The 14,574-nt window shown below is 42.0% G+C and overlaps 1 protein-coding gene across 3 annotated transcripts in view; it reads left to right on the top strand.

Annotated features, from left to right (window-relative positions):
- The window catches only part of SLC22A3 (solute carrier family 22 member 3), a 99,217-nt gene that overhangs the window by 71,096 nt on the left and 13,547 nt on the right, over nt 1-14,574 (top strand). For all 3 annotated transcript variants that reach the window (XM_044924024.2, XM_006051271.4, XR_003111807.3), the window contains exons 6-7: nt 5,415-5,512; nt 5,632-5,846. In XM_044924024.2, the coding sequence (XP_044779959.1) occupies nt 5,415-5,512; nt 5,632-5,846 (313 nt within the window). The remainder of the gene's footprint in view (nt 1-5,414; nt 5,513-5,631; nt 5,847-14,574) is intronic.

Here is a 14,574-nt window from a genome sequence, read left to right as displayed (position 1 = left end):
AATACTACTGGATGTAAATTATATTTCAATAAAACAAAGTTTAAAGTCCATCTATCTATAATAATCTAATATAGCATTTCTATTCTTTTACATCTAAGACTATGCAAACACTTTGGAGATAGAAAATAAGCACGATTTCATTTCAAAATACAGAGCTGGAAGTTGTTGTAAAAGGGTAGACGCTGAACCAGTCATTGCGCATGGGTTGCCAAGACTTTCCTGGATGAATTCCATCCAAGATATGGCTTTTAGTCTCCCGAGGTCTTTGGACACCCAGAAAGTGGGTCATCTTTCAGAATATCTGCGTCACTGTGGACAGTGTGTTAGTAAATCAAAGATGAGCTGGATTTGTTCTCAAATTGGCAAAATACTCACTTGCTTGGAAGCACTATTAATCCTTTCATTTACTGAATGGGGAAAATTGGTCTTGATTACCTTCAGTTATTATCAGTGCTGCATATTCTTTTGCTGTAGGATATATATTAGGTGTTAAACATGTGCTTTGGAAAAGCAGAGATCATGTGACCGCTTGATTCTAAATATGAAAAGTTTGAAATTAAAACTAATACTAAATATTCTTACAGAGTAAATTGGAGTAGTGAAGCAATTATTTTCATTCTTAATTGCAAAGTTATTTTGCCTAAAATATTCTGTTATTATGCAAAAGCATTGTTCTGGACTGAATTCTTGAAATAATTCTGCTTTTGGCAACAAATAACAGAAAATCAATCTAAATGGGCTTCAGACAGTAAGCACAGTTCCAGGCTCCTGGATCTGGAATTCTAGACTTAAAACAGCGTCCACGTTTGTTTAGACATGTGGATCACAATAAACTGTGGAAAATTCTTAAAGAGATGGGTTTACCAGACCACCTGACCTGCCTCCTGAGAAATCTGTATGCAGGTCAAAAAGCAGCAGTTAGAAGTGGACATGGAACAACAGTCTGGTTCCAAATCACGCAAGGAGTACGTCAAGGCTGTATATTGTAACCCTGCTTATTTAACTTACATGCAGAGTACATCATGTGAAATTCCGGGCTGGATGAAACAGAAGCTGGAATCAAGACTGCCGGAAGAAATATCAATCACCTCAGATATGCAGATGACACCACCCTTATGGCAGAAATTGAAGAAGAATTAAAGAGCCTCTTGATGAAAGTGAAAGAGGAGACTGAAAAAATTGGATTAAAGCTCAACATTCAGAAAACAAAGATCATGGCATCCAGTCCCATCACTTCATGGCAAATAGATGGGGAAACAGTGGCTGACTTTATTTTTGGAGCTCCCAAATCACTGCAGATGGTGACTGCAGCCATGAAATTAAAAGACACTTACTCCTTGGAAGGAAAGTTATGACCAACCTAGACAGCATATTAAAAAGCAGAGACATTACTTTGCCAACAAAGTTCTGTCTGTCTAGTCAAGGATATGGTTTTCCCAGTGGTCATGTATGGATGTGAGAGTTGGACTATAAAGAAAGCTGAGTGCTGAAGAATTGATGTTTTTGAACTGTGGTGTTGGAGAAGACTCTTGAGAGTCCCTTGGACTGCAAGGAGATCCAACCAGTCCATCCTAAAGGCGATCAGTCCTGGGTGTTCATCAGAAGGACAGATGTTGAAGCTGAAACTCCAATACTTGGGCCACCGATGCTCATTGGAACTGACTCATTGGAAAAGACCCTGATGCTGGGAAAGATTGAAGGTGGGAGGAGAAGGGGATGACAGAAGATTAGATGGTTGGATGGCATCACCGACTCAGTGGACATGAGTTTGAGTGAACTCTGGGAGTTGGTGATGGACAGGGAGGCCTGGCATGCTGCGGTCCGTGGGGTCGCAAAGAGTTGGACATGACTGAGTGACTGAACTGAACTGACTGAACTGAGTAAATCGTTGTGAATATTGCTGTCAGAAAGGAAAGCTTGTCCCCCTCTGTGCTCTGGGTGATCGTGGTGCTCATGTGCAGATGATCAATGCTGTCAGGAACTTCCTGGAGAGAAGAGAACAGTCTGACATAAACATGACCCCAAGTCTGAGTTGGGGAAAAACCCTAAGTGAAAAGAAAAGAGCTGCTGGAGTGATCATCCATCCATGGAGGAAAGCTGCCCTCATATAATGAGTGGTTTTAATCTGGAATTTAAAGATCCTCAAAATCTAAATCATTTTCATCAAGGCCATCTTTTCCATAAAACAGTGTTTTAACTAAAGATTAGCTTTTTGGTCATAATGTCCTTCTCTAAAATTATATAGAAGTTACCATAAACCACAGAGAAGCCTTCTAGAATAAAAAGTTTTAATATGTTCAGTAGTGCGGTAAGACGATGAGGAATAGAAGCTCTCATCAACTGCCTGGACTTCACATCCTAGGCTTAGCCACCCTTTTTCTATTGAATCCTTGTGTGCTAAGCCTTGGTTTACTTATTTATACAATAGAACCCTGAAGAGTACTCACTTTAGAGAGTCTTGATGAGAATTAAATGGAATATTTCATGCTACATTTCAATTCATCAATTCATTAGCCCAGAATCTAAGAAGTAGGCGTTAGCCATTTTAATATGGGCAATATATAGAAACCAATTGTGAAAAATATTTTGATAACCAACCATGTAAAAATATAGTTTTCCCCTGGTATCTGTGGAATATTGGTTCAAAGACCCTCTGCAGATACCAAAATTCTCAGACGCTCAAGACCCTTGTACAGAATGGGTCTCAGCTGATGCTCCGTATCCCCAAGTTCTGCATCCATGGGTTCATTCAGTCACAGGCCCCACCACTGGTTGAATCCACAGAGGCAGAACCTGTGGATGTGAAGAGCCAACTGTATTGTTGGGACATACTAAATTCTTTTGCTTCTGGTATTCCTGATTTGTTTTTGGAACAGCAGAGGTGAGGGTAGGGGGTCTTAGAATTTTGAAGATCAGCTCAGGGAACATTTTAATAAGGATTGCATTACTTATAGGACAGGTCAACTTGCTGCTGTAACAGAGATCTCCAAAAATACAGTGACAAAAAATAGAAAAGTGCCTTTTTCTATTACATGCCCACGCAGAGGTGAGTAGCCCAGCCCTGAAGGTAGCTCTGCCCCATGAGGTCACCCAGGACCCAGGTTCCATTTATCTCATTTCTCCATTATCACCTGCAATAGGTTGTATGATCAAAGCCATTTCACCAGTGTGAAATTCCTCCATCCCTCAGGAAGGGGGAAACCGTGAATGAAGACCAAACCATTTCCTTTTTAAAGGATGGGACCCAGAACTTGTACACATGGCTTCTACTCCCACGTCGTTGCTGAGATCTTGGTCACTGGACCACCCACAACTGAAAGAGAGGCTAGAAAATATGACTTTAACTAGGCAGCCATGAGCCTAAATAAATTCTGTGGGTTCTATTATCCAAAGGGGGATGGAAAGAATGCATGGTTGAATCAATTAGCAGTCTTCCATTAGTGTTGCTATGGAAACTACTATTGTTTCATTGATCCTAGGATACTGTTAATTTAGAGACGCATCATCATTTTATGTACCGCTCAGTGAGAAAAGCCATGCTATTGAAGCTGTGGCTCATTACTTTCTTATCAGCTGAGTTACAGGACACATCCTAATTTTGAGATTTTGATGTGTGAAAACTTTGTGTCTTGTTATAGAAGGAATACAAGTTTTCCTGGTGGCTCAGTGGTGAAGAATCTGCCTGCAATGCTGGAGAGGCAGGTTTGATTCCTGGGTTGGGAAGATCCCTTAGAGAAGGAAATAGCAACCCACTCCAATATTCTTGCCTGGGAAATCCCATGGACAGAGGAACCTAGTGGACTACAGTCCACGGGGTCACAAAAGAGTCTAACATGACTTGGTGACTAAACAACAATGATAGAAGAAATACAGTGTCAGAAAGACTTAGGAAAATAAAATGATCTAAAGTATTCATTTTGCAGCCTTCTTTTTGTGTGTGTGACTTTCCTCGGAGCAAGCATAGGCAACAGATGTCAAGATTTGGTTGATCCATTGAATGTAATGTTTAGAACAGGTGATGACAAGGTACTATCCATGAGAATTTAAGTCAAATTCCAACACAAAGGCTTGGGGAAAATTTGCCAAGCTTTCCACTCAGTCTGGAACAGATCTGGAGTTGAGCAAACAGACAATGAGGGTCCTGTTTTCACTAACCAGGGATCTCACTTAGCAGAAGGACGAAGACCAAGGGCTACACTCAGCACAGAGTCATGGCCAAGGCACTTGACTTCCTGTTTCAGCACTCAGTCATCACCCAAATATTGGTTGGAGACCAGGCACTTTGCTTGGTGCTACAATACAGTCTCTGCCCGCCAAGAACTCCAGAGCTCACGCAGGGAGAAGAATATGTAGACCTATAAAGGCACGCAATTGTGTAGAGCCTGTGATAGAAGTCTAGTAAGTGGAGGTGCAGAGTGGAGATCGCCAATTCTACCTGAGGTTAGGGAAGACCGGCAGAACCAGGGAGAGTAAGAGTTCTTCAGGCAGAAGTAACACTATGCAAGTGCATGGAAGTGTGACACAGCAGTCACTGCAGGAGACTGAGTTACAGTCTCTTCAGCACACAGAATTAGAAGCAGAGGGACTTCCCTGGCATTCCAGTGGTTAAGGCTTCATGCTTCCACTGCAGGGGGTGTGGGTTCAATCCCTGGTCAAGGTACTTAAGATCCAACATACCGCTTCATGCAGCCAAAAAAGGAAGAAGAATTTTAAAAGCTCAGTAATCAAGATAAGTACTATTCTAGTACAATATTTAAATACACAAAACTTAATGCAAAAAAAAATTTGTAAAAAAAAAAAAAGACCGGAAGCAGTGGGTATGTTCAGCTGTTTCCTTTTTAGTACTTTACTCATAGGAGGCAAAGAGTAATATTTGTTTAATTGAATTAGAGAAAGACCAACTTCTTGAATGGCCAAATAAGGATGAGCTGAATTTTCCTGTTATCAAAAAGATGCTGGATTCCAGTACACGGAAAGAAACAAAAGGACACCGTTGATGCCAGCCTTGCTCTAGAACTTACCATGACTCTAGCGTATTGGTTAACGTAAGATTTGAGGAGTTAACAGATAAAGGAGCTTGTTTAGAGCCTGCTTTCACCACCTTTATGCTTGTTTTCTCCGATGTGACAATGCATAAATGTGGTTTACTTTGGAACACAGCTTTTATCTTTGTTTATTCCAAGCACGTAGAACTGCTGATTCTCAGCGCAGCAAGCACACCTTTGAGAATCTGACCTAGGACAAAGGCTAGAGAACCAAAATTTTTGTACTCAGGTGCTAAGATGTCATAATGAAAGACCCTGATTGGTTCAGTAAGATCATTTGGTAGCTTTGAATCTGGTCAATGACGAATCTATAATATGCAGATGTCTCTTGCTGTGTATTCCTACTGAAAATCTGCTTCTCTTGTATAGATCACTGTTACGGATGAGGAAGTTAGTAATCCATCCTTTGTAGATCTGGTGAGAACTCCCCAAATGAGGAAGTGCACACTTATACTTATGTTTGCTTGGTAAGTTTGGTTTGTGATGGATTCAAAAGCTTGTGTCAAATTTACAACGCATCCCTCTCTCCAGATCAGGTGGAAGTTCTCTCTCACTTGTTCTCTGTTGTCTTTCGATGTTACTCCAGGTTCACAAGTGCTGTGGTTTATCAAGGACTCGTCATGCGCCTGGGAATTATAGGAGGCAACCTCTATATCGACTTTTTCATCTCGGGAGTTGTGGAGCTGCCAGGAGCCCTCTTGATCTTACTAACCATTGAGCGTTTTGGTCGGCGCCTACCGTTTGCGGCCAGCAATGTCGTGGCAGGGGTGGCGTGCCTTGTCACTGCATTCTTACCAGAAGGTAACTGTCCCTCAAGTCTGCTTGGCAGCCAAGATCTTGAAAAAAATCTTAATCAAGAAAGGGGGACTTCTCATCTTTAGCAAATGTCCCCTAGCATCAACATCATAGTGCCAGGCACACTCTCGTGATGTCTCTCCATTTCTGCCAAATCAGCATAACGACTGTGAGTGTAAAAGATTGATTCTATAGATTTTTCCGTTTTCCCCAGTTTTAGGGTCATTTGTGGATGAAATAGATGTGTAAAACCTAGATTGTAGTTGTAGTTTACTTTTTTAAAAAAATTTAATTGAAATTTACTTTATGTACAATATTGCATAGGTTACAGATGTACAATATGATGATTCATGATATATAAAGGTTGTATTCCATTTATAGTTATTATAAAGTACTGGCTATATTCTCCATATGGTACAATAGATTCTTGTAGCTTACTGTATACCTAATAGTTGTACCTCTTAGTCCCCTACCCCTACCTTACCCCCCTTTCCCACTCCCCAGTGGTAACCACTAGTCTGTTCTCTGTATCTGTGAGTTTGCTTTTTTTGTTGTTATATTCACTAGTTTTAAATTTTTTAGATTCCACATACAGGTGATATCTTATAGTATTTGTCTTTCTATGTCTGACTTATTTCACTTAGCATAATGCCCTCCAAGTCTATCCATGTTGCTGCAAATGGCAAATTACATTCTTTTTATGGCTGAGTAGTTTTACATATATATATATATATATAGGCTTCCCGCATAACTCAGCTGGTAAAGAATGTGCCTGCAATGTAGGAGAGCACATCTTCTTTGTCCACTCATGTGCTGATGGCCACTTAGGTTGCTTCTTAGTTATTGTAGAAATGCTGCTGTACCATTGGGGTGCGTGTATCTTTTCCAATTAGTGGCTTTGGTTTTTTTCTCATATATATATACCCAGAAATGGAATTCATGTAGTTTGCTTTTGATCATCTTTATCTGACTTAATTTTGTGATATCTTTGACCCTGTTTCACATTTCTTCCGTATCACTAATTCCCTGCAAAACACTAAGGTTACAAAGGGAAGAAAAACACATTTCTTGACTTGGAGAGGTTGACAACCTAGTGAAGAATATGGACAAAGTAGAGCACGGTTCTCAGAAGTATGAACCGCCTGTGCTGGTTTAGGAACTAAACATTCTTTGTTATCACAGGAATATCCTGGAACCTTCTTCGTTATCGCGGGACTATCCCGGCAAGGAGGCTGAGGGATCATCCCTGTCCAGCAATGACAGCCTCACAGTTAGGCCAAGAGCTTGGGTGTGGGCTTGTGAGCTTCGGGTGGCGGAGAAGCGCCTCCAAGAGACTGCGGCAGCTGGGACAATGGCAATGGGGAGGGAGCGATGCTGCGAGCAGGGATCAAGGTGGTGGCACTCAGGCCTGCATGGGAGACGGTGATTTCAGAGACACTTCAGAGTTAAACTGGGGAGGGGAGGGCTTGCCGACTGCTGTGCGATACAGAGGTTGTCGGTAACTCCAAGTGCGTGGCTAACCCACCGCCAATTATCCCTGTCCTGGAACACAGCGGGGCCTGGACGGTGGAAGCCTTTCAAACTCCCAGGGAATGTGTGTTTTAGATCAAGTTCATTATTTCCACATTCCAGGAGGTGTGGGGGGGAGGTTGCTGGGACAGCTGGAGCCTCTTGTAGTACTTTATGTCAGCGCAAGAGAAGCATTTTTTTTTTCAGTTTGAAGAATTTTTTTTTCTTTTCCATAAGGTTTATTACGAGATAGCGTGTACAGTTCCCTGTGCGGCACAATAGGGCCTTGTTGTTTATCCATTCTCTATAGTTTGTATCTGCTAACCCCAAACTCCCAGTCCATCTCTTCCCTACGCCCTCCCCCTTGTTAACTACAAGTGTGTTCTCTAGAGTCTGTTTCTATTTTGTAGATAAATTCGTTTCCTAGTTTGGATTCCACATATTGTTGTTGTTCAGTCGCTATATATGGGATAACACGCACCACATCTTTATCCATTCATTCTGCTGATGGCCACTTAGGTTGCTTCTTAGTTACTGTAAAAACGCTGCTCTAACATTGGGGTGTGTGTATCTTTCCCAGTAAGTGGCTTTGGTTTTTTTCTCATATATATACCCAGAAATGGAATTCATGTAGTTTGTTTTTGATCACCTTTATCTGACTTAATTTTGTGATATCATTGACCCTGATTCACATTTCTTTCATATCACTAATTCCCTGCAAAACACAAAGGTTACAAAGGGAAGAAAAATACATTTCTTGACTTGGAGAGGTTGACAACCTCATGAAGAGTATGGACAAAGTAAAGCACGGTTCTCAGAAGTATGAACCGCCTGTGCTGATTCATGGACTGCAGCACGCCAGGCTCCTCTGTCCCCCACTATTTCCCGAAGTTTGCTCAAACTCACGTCCACTGAGTTGATGGTGCAACCCAACCATCTCATCCTCTGTCACCCCTTTCTCCCTTTGCCTTTGATCTTTCCCAGCATCAGGGTCTTTTCCAATGAGTTGGCTCTTTGCAATGTCAAAACAGTCAGACATTAATAGATAAGTTCATTAATAATATTCTTATGAAATCCTAAAACATCAAATAACCCTATTTAAATACCATTACAGAATGCCCATCTTCAGAATGAGAAGAGGGAGAAATCCTGTCATATTGGAATGGTTGATGATAAACAGAGCTGCTTACATTTATCTCATTTTTCTTGAGCATATGAGTTTCCTAGAGCTGCTGTATCAAAATACCATAAACTGCGTGGCTTGCAACACAGATTTGTTCTTTCATATCCTGGAGGCTGGAGTCTGAACTCCAGGTGTAGGCGGGCCCTCGCTTTCCCTGAAGGCTCTCAATAAGGATACTTGCCTGCCTCTTCTGGGCTTCCACTGGTTGCCAGCCATCCCTGGCATCCCCGGACAGCATTCCCATCTCTGCCTCCATCTTCACATGACCTTCTCTGCATCTCTGGGCCTTAACTTAACCATGACATCTGCAAAGACCCTGTTTTGAGATAAGGCCGCACTCTGAGGTGGTGAACCTTAAATTTGGGGAACATCGTTCAACCTACCACACTGAGCTAACGCATTATAAGAGTTGGGGAAGGGGATTCCCTGGCGGTCCAGCGGTTGGGACTTGGTGCTTTCACTGCCAGAGCCCAGGTTTGGTCCCCTGGTCAGAGAACTAAGATTCTGCAAGCCTCCCTGTATGGGCAAAAAAAAAAAGACTTGGAGAAGATATAAGTCAATGCACATCTACTTGTATCTATTAATTGCTGCCACTAAACTAGGAGTAAGGATAGAGCTATAAACAAGATAGACATAATTTCTTTAACTTTTTATCTCATATTGGGGTATAGCCGATTAACAACATTGTGAAAGTTTCAGGTGAACAGCAGAAGGGCTCAGCCATACATACACGTGTCCATTCTCCCCCAAACCCTCCTCCCGTCCGGGCTGCCACGTGACACTGAGCGGAGTTCCCTGTGCTGTTCAGTAGGTCTTTGTTGGTTATCCATTTTAAACACAGCAGTGTGTACATGACCATCCCAACCTCCCTACTATCCCTTCACCCTGGCAACCATAAGTTCATTTTCAAAGGAGACAGACAATTTCTATTGTTGGGCATTATGCACAATTTAGGAGAAGGTGACAAATGAGGATCACTGGATACTTCACTGATCTTTCCATTTTACTTTGGCACTGTAGAGTTTTAGGTTTAATTTTTAAATGTAGTTTCCTAAGACAAGGTCATCTGTTTTCATCCCATATGGAATAGGAATCAAATATTAATTACATATTCATTGCATATGAAATTAGGAAAGTAAAAGGGAAAAAATGACTTAAGTGTGGCCCATCTTTTCATGATAGAACTCTCCCCCAGAAGATTTTCTCGGGCCCCAGACAGATTGGGATGGTTTTAATCGTGTTGCCTCCAGCACGATCCCAGAAAGTGTTGAAGACCAAATGTCCAAACCCATACTGAAGTAACTAAGTGGGTGGGAATCAAGCTGTCTTACAGAGAACACGCTCATATATTGGAAGACAAAGAATAGACTTTTCTGTTTGATCTGGTCAGTTTTATTTTGTAGACTGAATTTCCCAAGTCTTAGAGTTGTTCTTAGCAGCAATGGAAACGACTTGCTCCTATTCTGGACGCATTTTATTTGTGTGTTCTGCAGATACGGCTGCTTTTGTAGTCTCATGCTCATCGTAACTGACTGCCAAGAATAAGTTCAAATTCGTAGTGCTGTGTGTGAGTACCCAATGTTAGCAGGGGTTGCTTGCCTGAGCTGAGAGTCCTCACTTCCACTTAAGGGAACTTTTGGACTTGGTTCCTTGGGCTGTTGAATTAACATTAGAAAGACTTTTCCTCTCAGCCATTCTTGACGTCATCACCAGGATGACTGCCCCTGAGAAGAATACTGAGCAGCCTTTTAGGGGAATCAGCTCTAAAATTATCTCAGAGAAAACTGTTTAACCAGCGTTCCCCCCATGAAGCCCGACTGGAGAATGAAATTCTGGAAAACAATTTCAGAACAATCGTTCAGGCTGTATCCTCATCTAAGACCCACTGTCTCTGACCCAAATTTTTGAATTCTAATTAAAGCCTGAAAAACAAAAGAGCTTTTTTTTAAAATTTATTTTGTGTTGGGGTATAGCCGATTAATACTGTTGTGTGTGTGTACAGCAAAGGGACTCAGCCATACATATACAAGTATCCTTTCTCCCCCAGACCTCCCTCCCATTCAGGCTGCCACGTAACACTGAGCAGAGTTCCATGTGCTGTACAATAGGTCTTTGCCTGTTATCTGTTTTAATATAGCAGTGTAAACATGACCTTCCCAAAGTGCCTAACTATTCCTTCACCTTGGCAACCGTAAGTTCGTTTTCTAAGTCTTTGAGCCTCTGTTTTGTAAGTAAGTTCATCTGTATCATTTCTTGTTAGATCCCACATATAAGGAAAGTCATATGATATTTCTCCTCCTTCTCTCTGTCTTACTTCACTCGGTATACATTCTCTAAGTCCGTCCATGTTGTTACAGATGGCATTGTTTCATTCTTTTTAATGGCTGAGTAATATTCCTGTGTGTGTGTGTGTGTGTGTGTGTGTGTGTGTACCACATCTTCTTTATCCATTCCCCTGTTGATGGACATGTAGGTTGCTTTCATGTCTTAGCTATTGTAAACTGCTGCAGTGAACAGTGGGGTACATGTATCTATTCAGGCCATGGTTTTCTCAAATGTATGCCCAAGAGTAGGATTGTAGGGTCATATGGTAGTTTTATTTTTAGTTTTTTTAGGAATCTCCAAACTGTTCTGTATAGTGGCTGTACCAATTTACATTCCCATCAACAGTGCAGGAGGGTTCCCTTCTCTCCACACCCTCTCCAACTTTTGTTGTTTGTGGATTTTTTTTTTTTTTTTATGATAGCCATTCTGACCAGTATGAGGTGACATCTCATTGTACTTTTGATTTGCATTTCTCTAATAACTAGCGATGTTGAATATCTTTTCATGTGCCTATTGGCCATCTGTATTTCCTCTTTGGAGAAATGTCTATTCAGGTCTTCTGCCCATTTTTTGAGTGGGTTGTTTGTTTTGATGCTACTAAGCACCATGAGCTGTTTGTAAATTTTGGAGACTAATTCCTTATCAGTCACATCATTTGCAAATATTTTCTCCCAACTGTGGGCTGTCTTTTCATTTTGTTTATTGTTTCCTTTGCTCTGCAAAAGCTTTTGAGCTTAAGTAGGGCCCAATTGTTTATTTTTGCTTTTATTTCCATTATTCTGGGAGCTGGATTGAAAAAGATGTCTCTGTGATTTATATCGGAGAGTGTTCTGCCTGTGTTTAAAAGAGCTTTTTAAGACCCATACTTATCTGCCATTTTTAATTTGAGTTTATTCAAGATGGCTATAAACCCAGCCGTTTGGGTAAGTCTTTTTGAAATGAAAAAGTTGTCGTGGACTTTTCTCTTTAAGTAAAAAGTATTAATGAGTCTGTTGCAGATGGGGCATTCAGAGGAGATATAAAATTGTGTTTGTTTAAAACCCTACATCCCTTCTTCAAAAACTGAGGAATTATTCTCAATAATCTCTAGCAGTTTGACCAAATCCCCTTCAGAGTGACCCTCTTTCTCTGTATCCTCGGGAGTTCATGGGAGGTAGTTTCAGCTTCAGTCCTCAATCTTAAATTGTCTTGTTTCTTGCCATTGCTATCAAAAGATATCTATCGTCACTCCAGGGGGAACTTAGAATATTACTGGTTTGGTCGGAAGTTTTTATGTGCACTCTTAATATTCACACATCCCTTACACCTCCTATAAATTGTTTTCATTTTACCCTTTTGTTGAAACAGTGTGACACTTCTCGAACTTCTCTTTTGTCACACATATCAACAGAATCTCTGTCCAGTGCAGTTAGATACTGGCCTTTACTGCTTAGAAAGAGTTGAGATTCTTAAGAAAACCTGAAAGCATTTTCTTAACCTTTTACTGAATTGACTAGTTATTGATCTAACCATATATATCTCTCATGCTCTGTGTGTGTGTGTGTGTGTGTGTGTTTTAATTTGGTTTCTTGGTTTTTGTTTTTTTCCCTGTGAATGACCAGTTATAAAATTAAATTGTCATTGAAGTTGTCAGTGGGACTCACTCGTAGAGCAATCTTGATTCAGTAGAAAAAGCCGTAGCTTAAGAACCTAACGTGGGTAATCAAGTTATTTCCATGGGAGCTGGAGGCATTCTCCTCTGCAGCCACAGAGCAGTAAGAGGTCGCCCGGTCGGGTCAGGACCCAGGGAATCTGGGCACCAGCTGCCACTTTCTGTTCCCCAGCACCTGGCACTGCCCCACCTGCTCACTGGAGGAAGGGGTGGAATGCATTTCCTGGTCCCCTTCCCTGGCCTTAATGGAAAAGTAAAGCTAAATACAACACGTGTTTACAACTGTGCCAGACCAGACGGCAGCCCAGCACATCAGCGCATCTCTGCTGCTCCTTCCTCCCAACGTGACGGTAACGTGGGTGCTGCGGGTGTTCTCTGCTAGAGCAACGTCAAGGACACCAGGACGTCCTGGCCAGCGAGCAAACAGCATGTGACCAGGTGGAGCCTCCCAGCCATGACCTGCACTCTGGAGCCCTCTTTTTCTCTCTCTCCCTCCTTGGCAGTTGTTTTGTTTAATAAGTTTTAGCTTTCTTTAGTAGTTGGATATTCTCTGAATATCCATATTCTCTGAATATCCATTACTTTGCCGACAAAGTTTCATCTAGTCAAAGCTATGGTTTTTCCAGTTGCCATGTATGGATGTGAGAGTTGGACCATAAAGAAAGCTGAGCACCAAAGAATTGATGCTTTTGAACTGTGATGCTGGAAAAGACTCTTGAGAGTCCGTTGGACTGCAAGGAAATCCAACCAGTTCATCCTAAAGGAAATCAGTCCTGAATATTCTTTGGAAGGACTGATGCTGAAGCTGAAACTCAATACTTTGGCCACGTGATGCAAAGTGCTGAGTCATTGGAAAAGACCCTGATGCTGGGAAAGGTAGAAGGTGGGAGGAGAAGGGGATGACAGAGGATGAGATGGTTGGATAGCATCACTGACTCAATGGACGTGAATCTGAGTAAGCTCCGGGACTTGGTGATGGACAGGGAAGCCTGGAGTGCTGCAGTCCATGGGCTTGCAAAGAGTCAGACACAACTGAGTGACTGAACTGAACAGAACTGATTATCTGAAGAGAACACACATAAATCTACCGAGCTCCAGCCTCTTCTCTCATCCTCCTCATTCGTGCCTACTTTTCTACTAAAAAATTATACATTCAGGAAAGTGCAATAATTCTAGAAGGCAGGAGGACCATTTAATGCTGAGTGAGCATAAACAAGTATGAGTATAAATGTTACAGAAAGCTGTGTGCTGGGCCCGGCTGCTCACAGCTCAAAAGCCAATAAGCAGCCCCGTTGGCGGAAAGGAAACTTTGCTTTATTTCAGATGCCAGCGACTGGGGGCAGGGTGGCTGATGCCTGTGCAAAGGCCAACGCCCACCCACCACCACCACCAGCACGACAAGCTGGGGGGTGAGAGCTTTAATAGACAGAGTGTGGGAGGAGGGCTACATGCAGAAATGGCACGGTCAGCTCTGACAGTCATCCTCAAATTGGTCATCAGTGGTCTGACCAGCATCATCTTGGTTGCTTTAGGTACAGTTAATCTTCATTTCCAGGGTCCATTTGTCCCAGTTCTCTGAGGCCAGTTCTCGGAACTGTGGCAGCTCATGTCCTGGGTGTGGTCTGATCATCATGTATAACTTGTCCGCCTGGTGTTTTGTATGTGTAAGACAGCTCACAGGATATGGCTCAGAATATTATCTATAGCCTGTGAGAAAGAAGTAAAAGTCCTTGACTGTGCTGAATGATGACATTATTATTATTTAATCTCCTTTAACTGTTTTCCTTTGTTTTCCGCAATTCTCACTTCTCTGATTAAACTTATTCTTTGACCAAAGTTTTCCACAGGCAAAAGGCAGGCAGAGGCCATGGTTCATGGCGGGGGCAAGGACCATAGGGTCCTGCTCCATTTCATAAAGGGGGAAGGTTTCCTTTTCAAAGATGAAAGTCAGGCGCATGCTGAACATCCTTGACTTTGGAGAGCAGACAAGCTCCTGTTCATGCGGTCATATGTGCTCACACCACATCTACCAAGAAAGGGTGGCATCAAATCAAAACTACAAAGAG

This window comes from Bubalus bubalis, chromosome 10 (assembly GCF_019923935.1).
Source record: "Bubalus bubalis isolate 160015118507 breed Murrah chromosome 10, NDDB_SH_1, whole genome shotgun sequence".
NCBI lineage: Eukaryota > Metazoa > Chordata > Mammalia > Artiodactyla > Bovidae > Bubalus > Bubalus bubalis.
The sequence above is the reverse complement of the archived record's forward strand: the minus strand, read 5'-3'. Positions and strand labels throughout refer to the sequence as shown.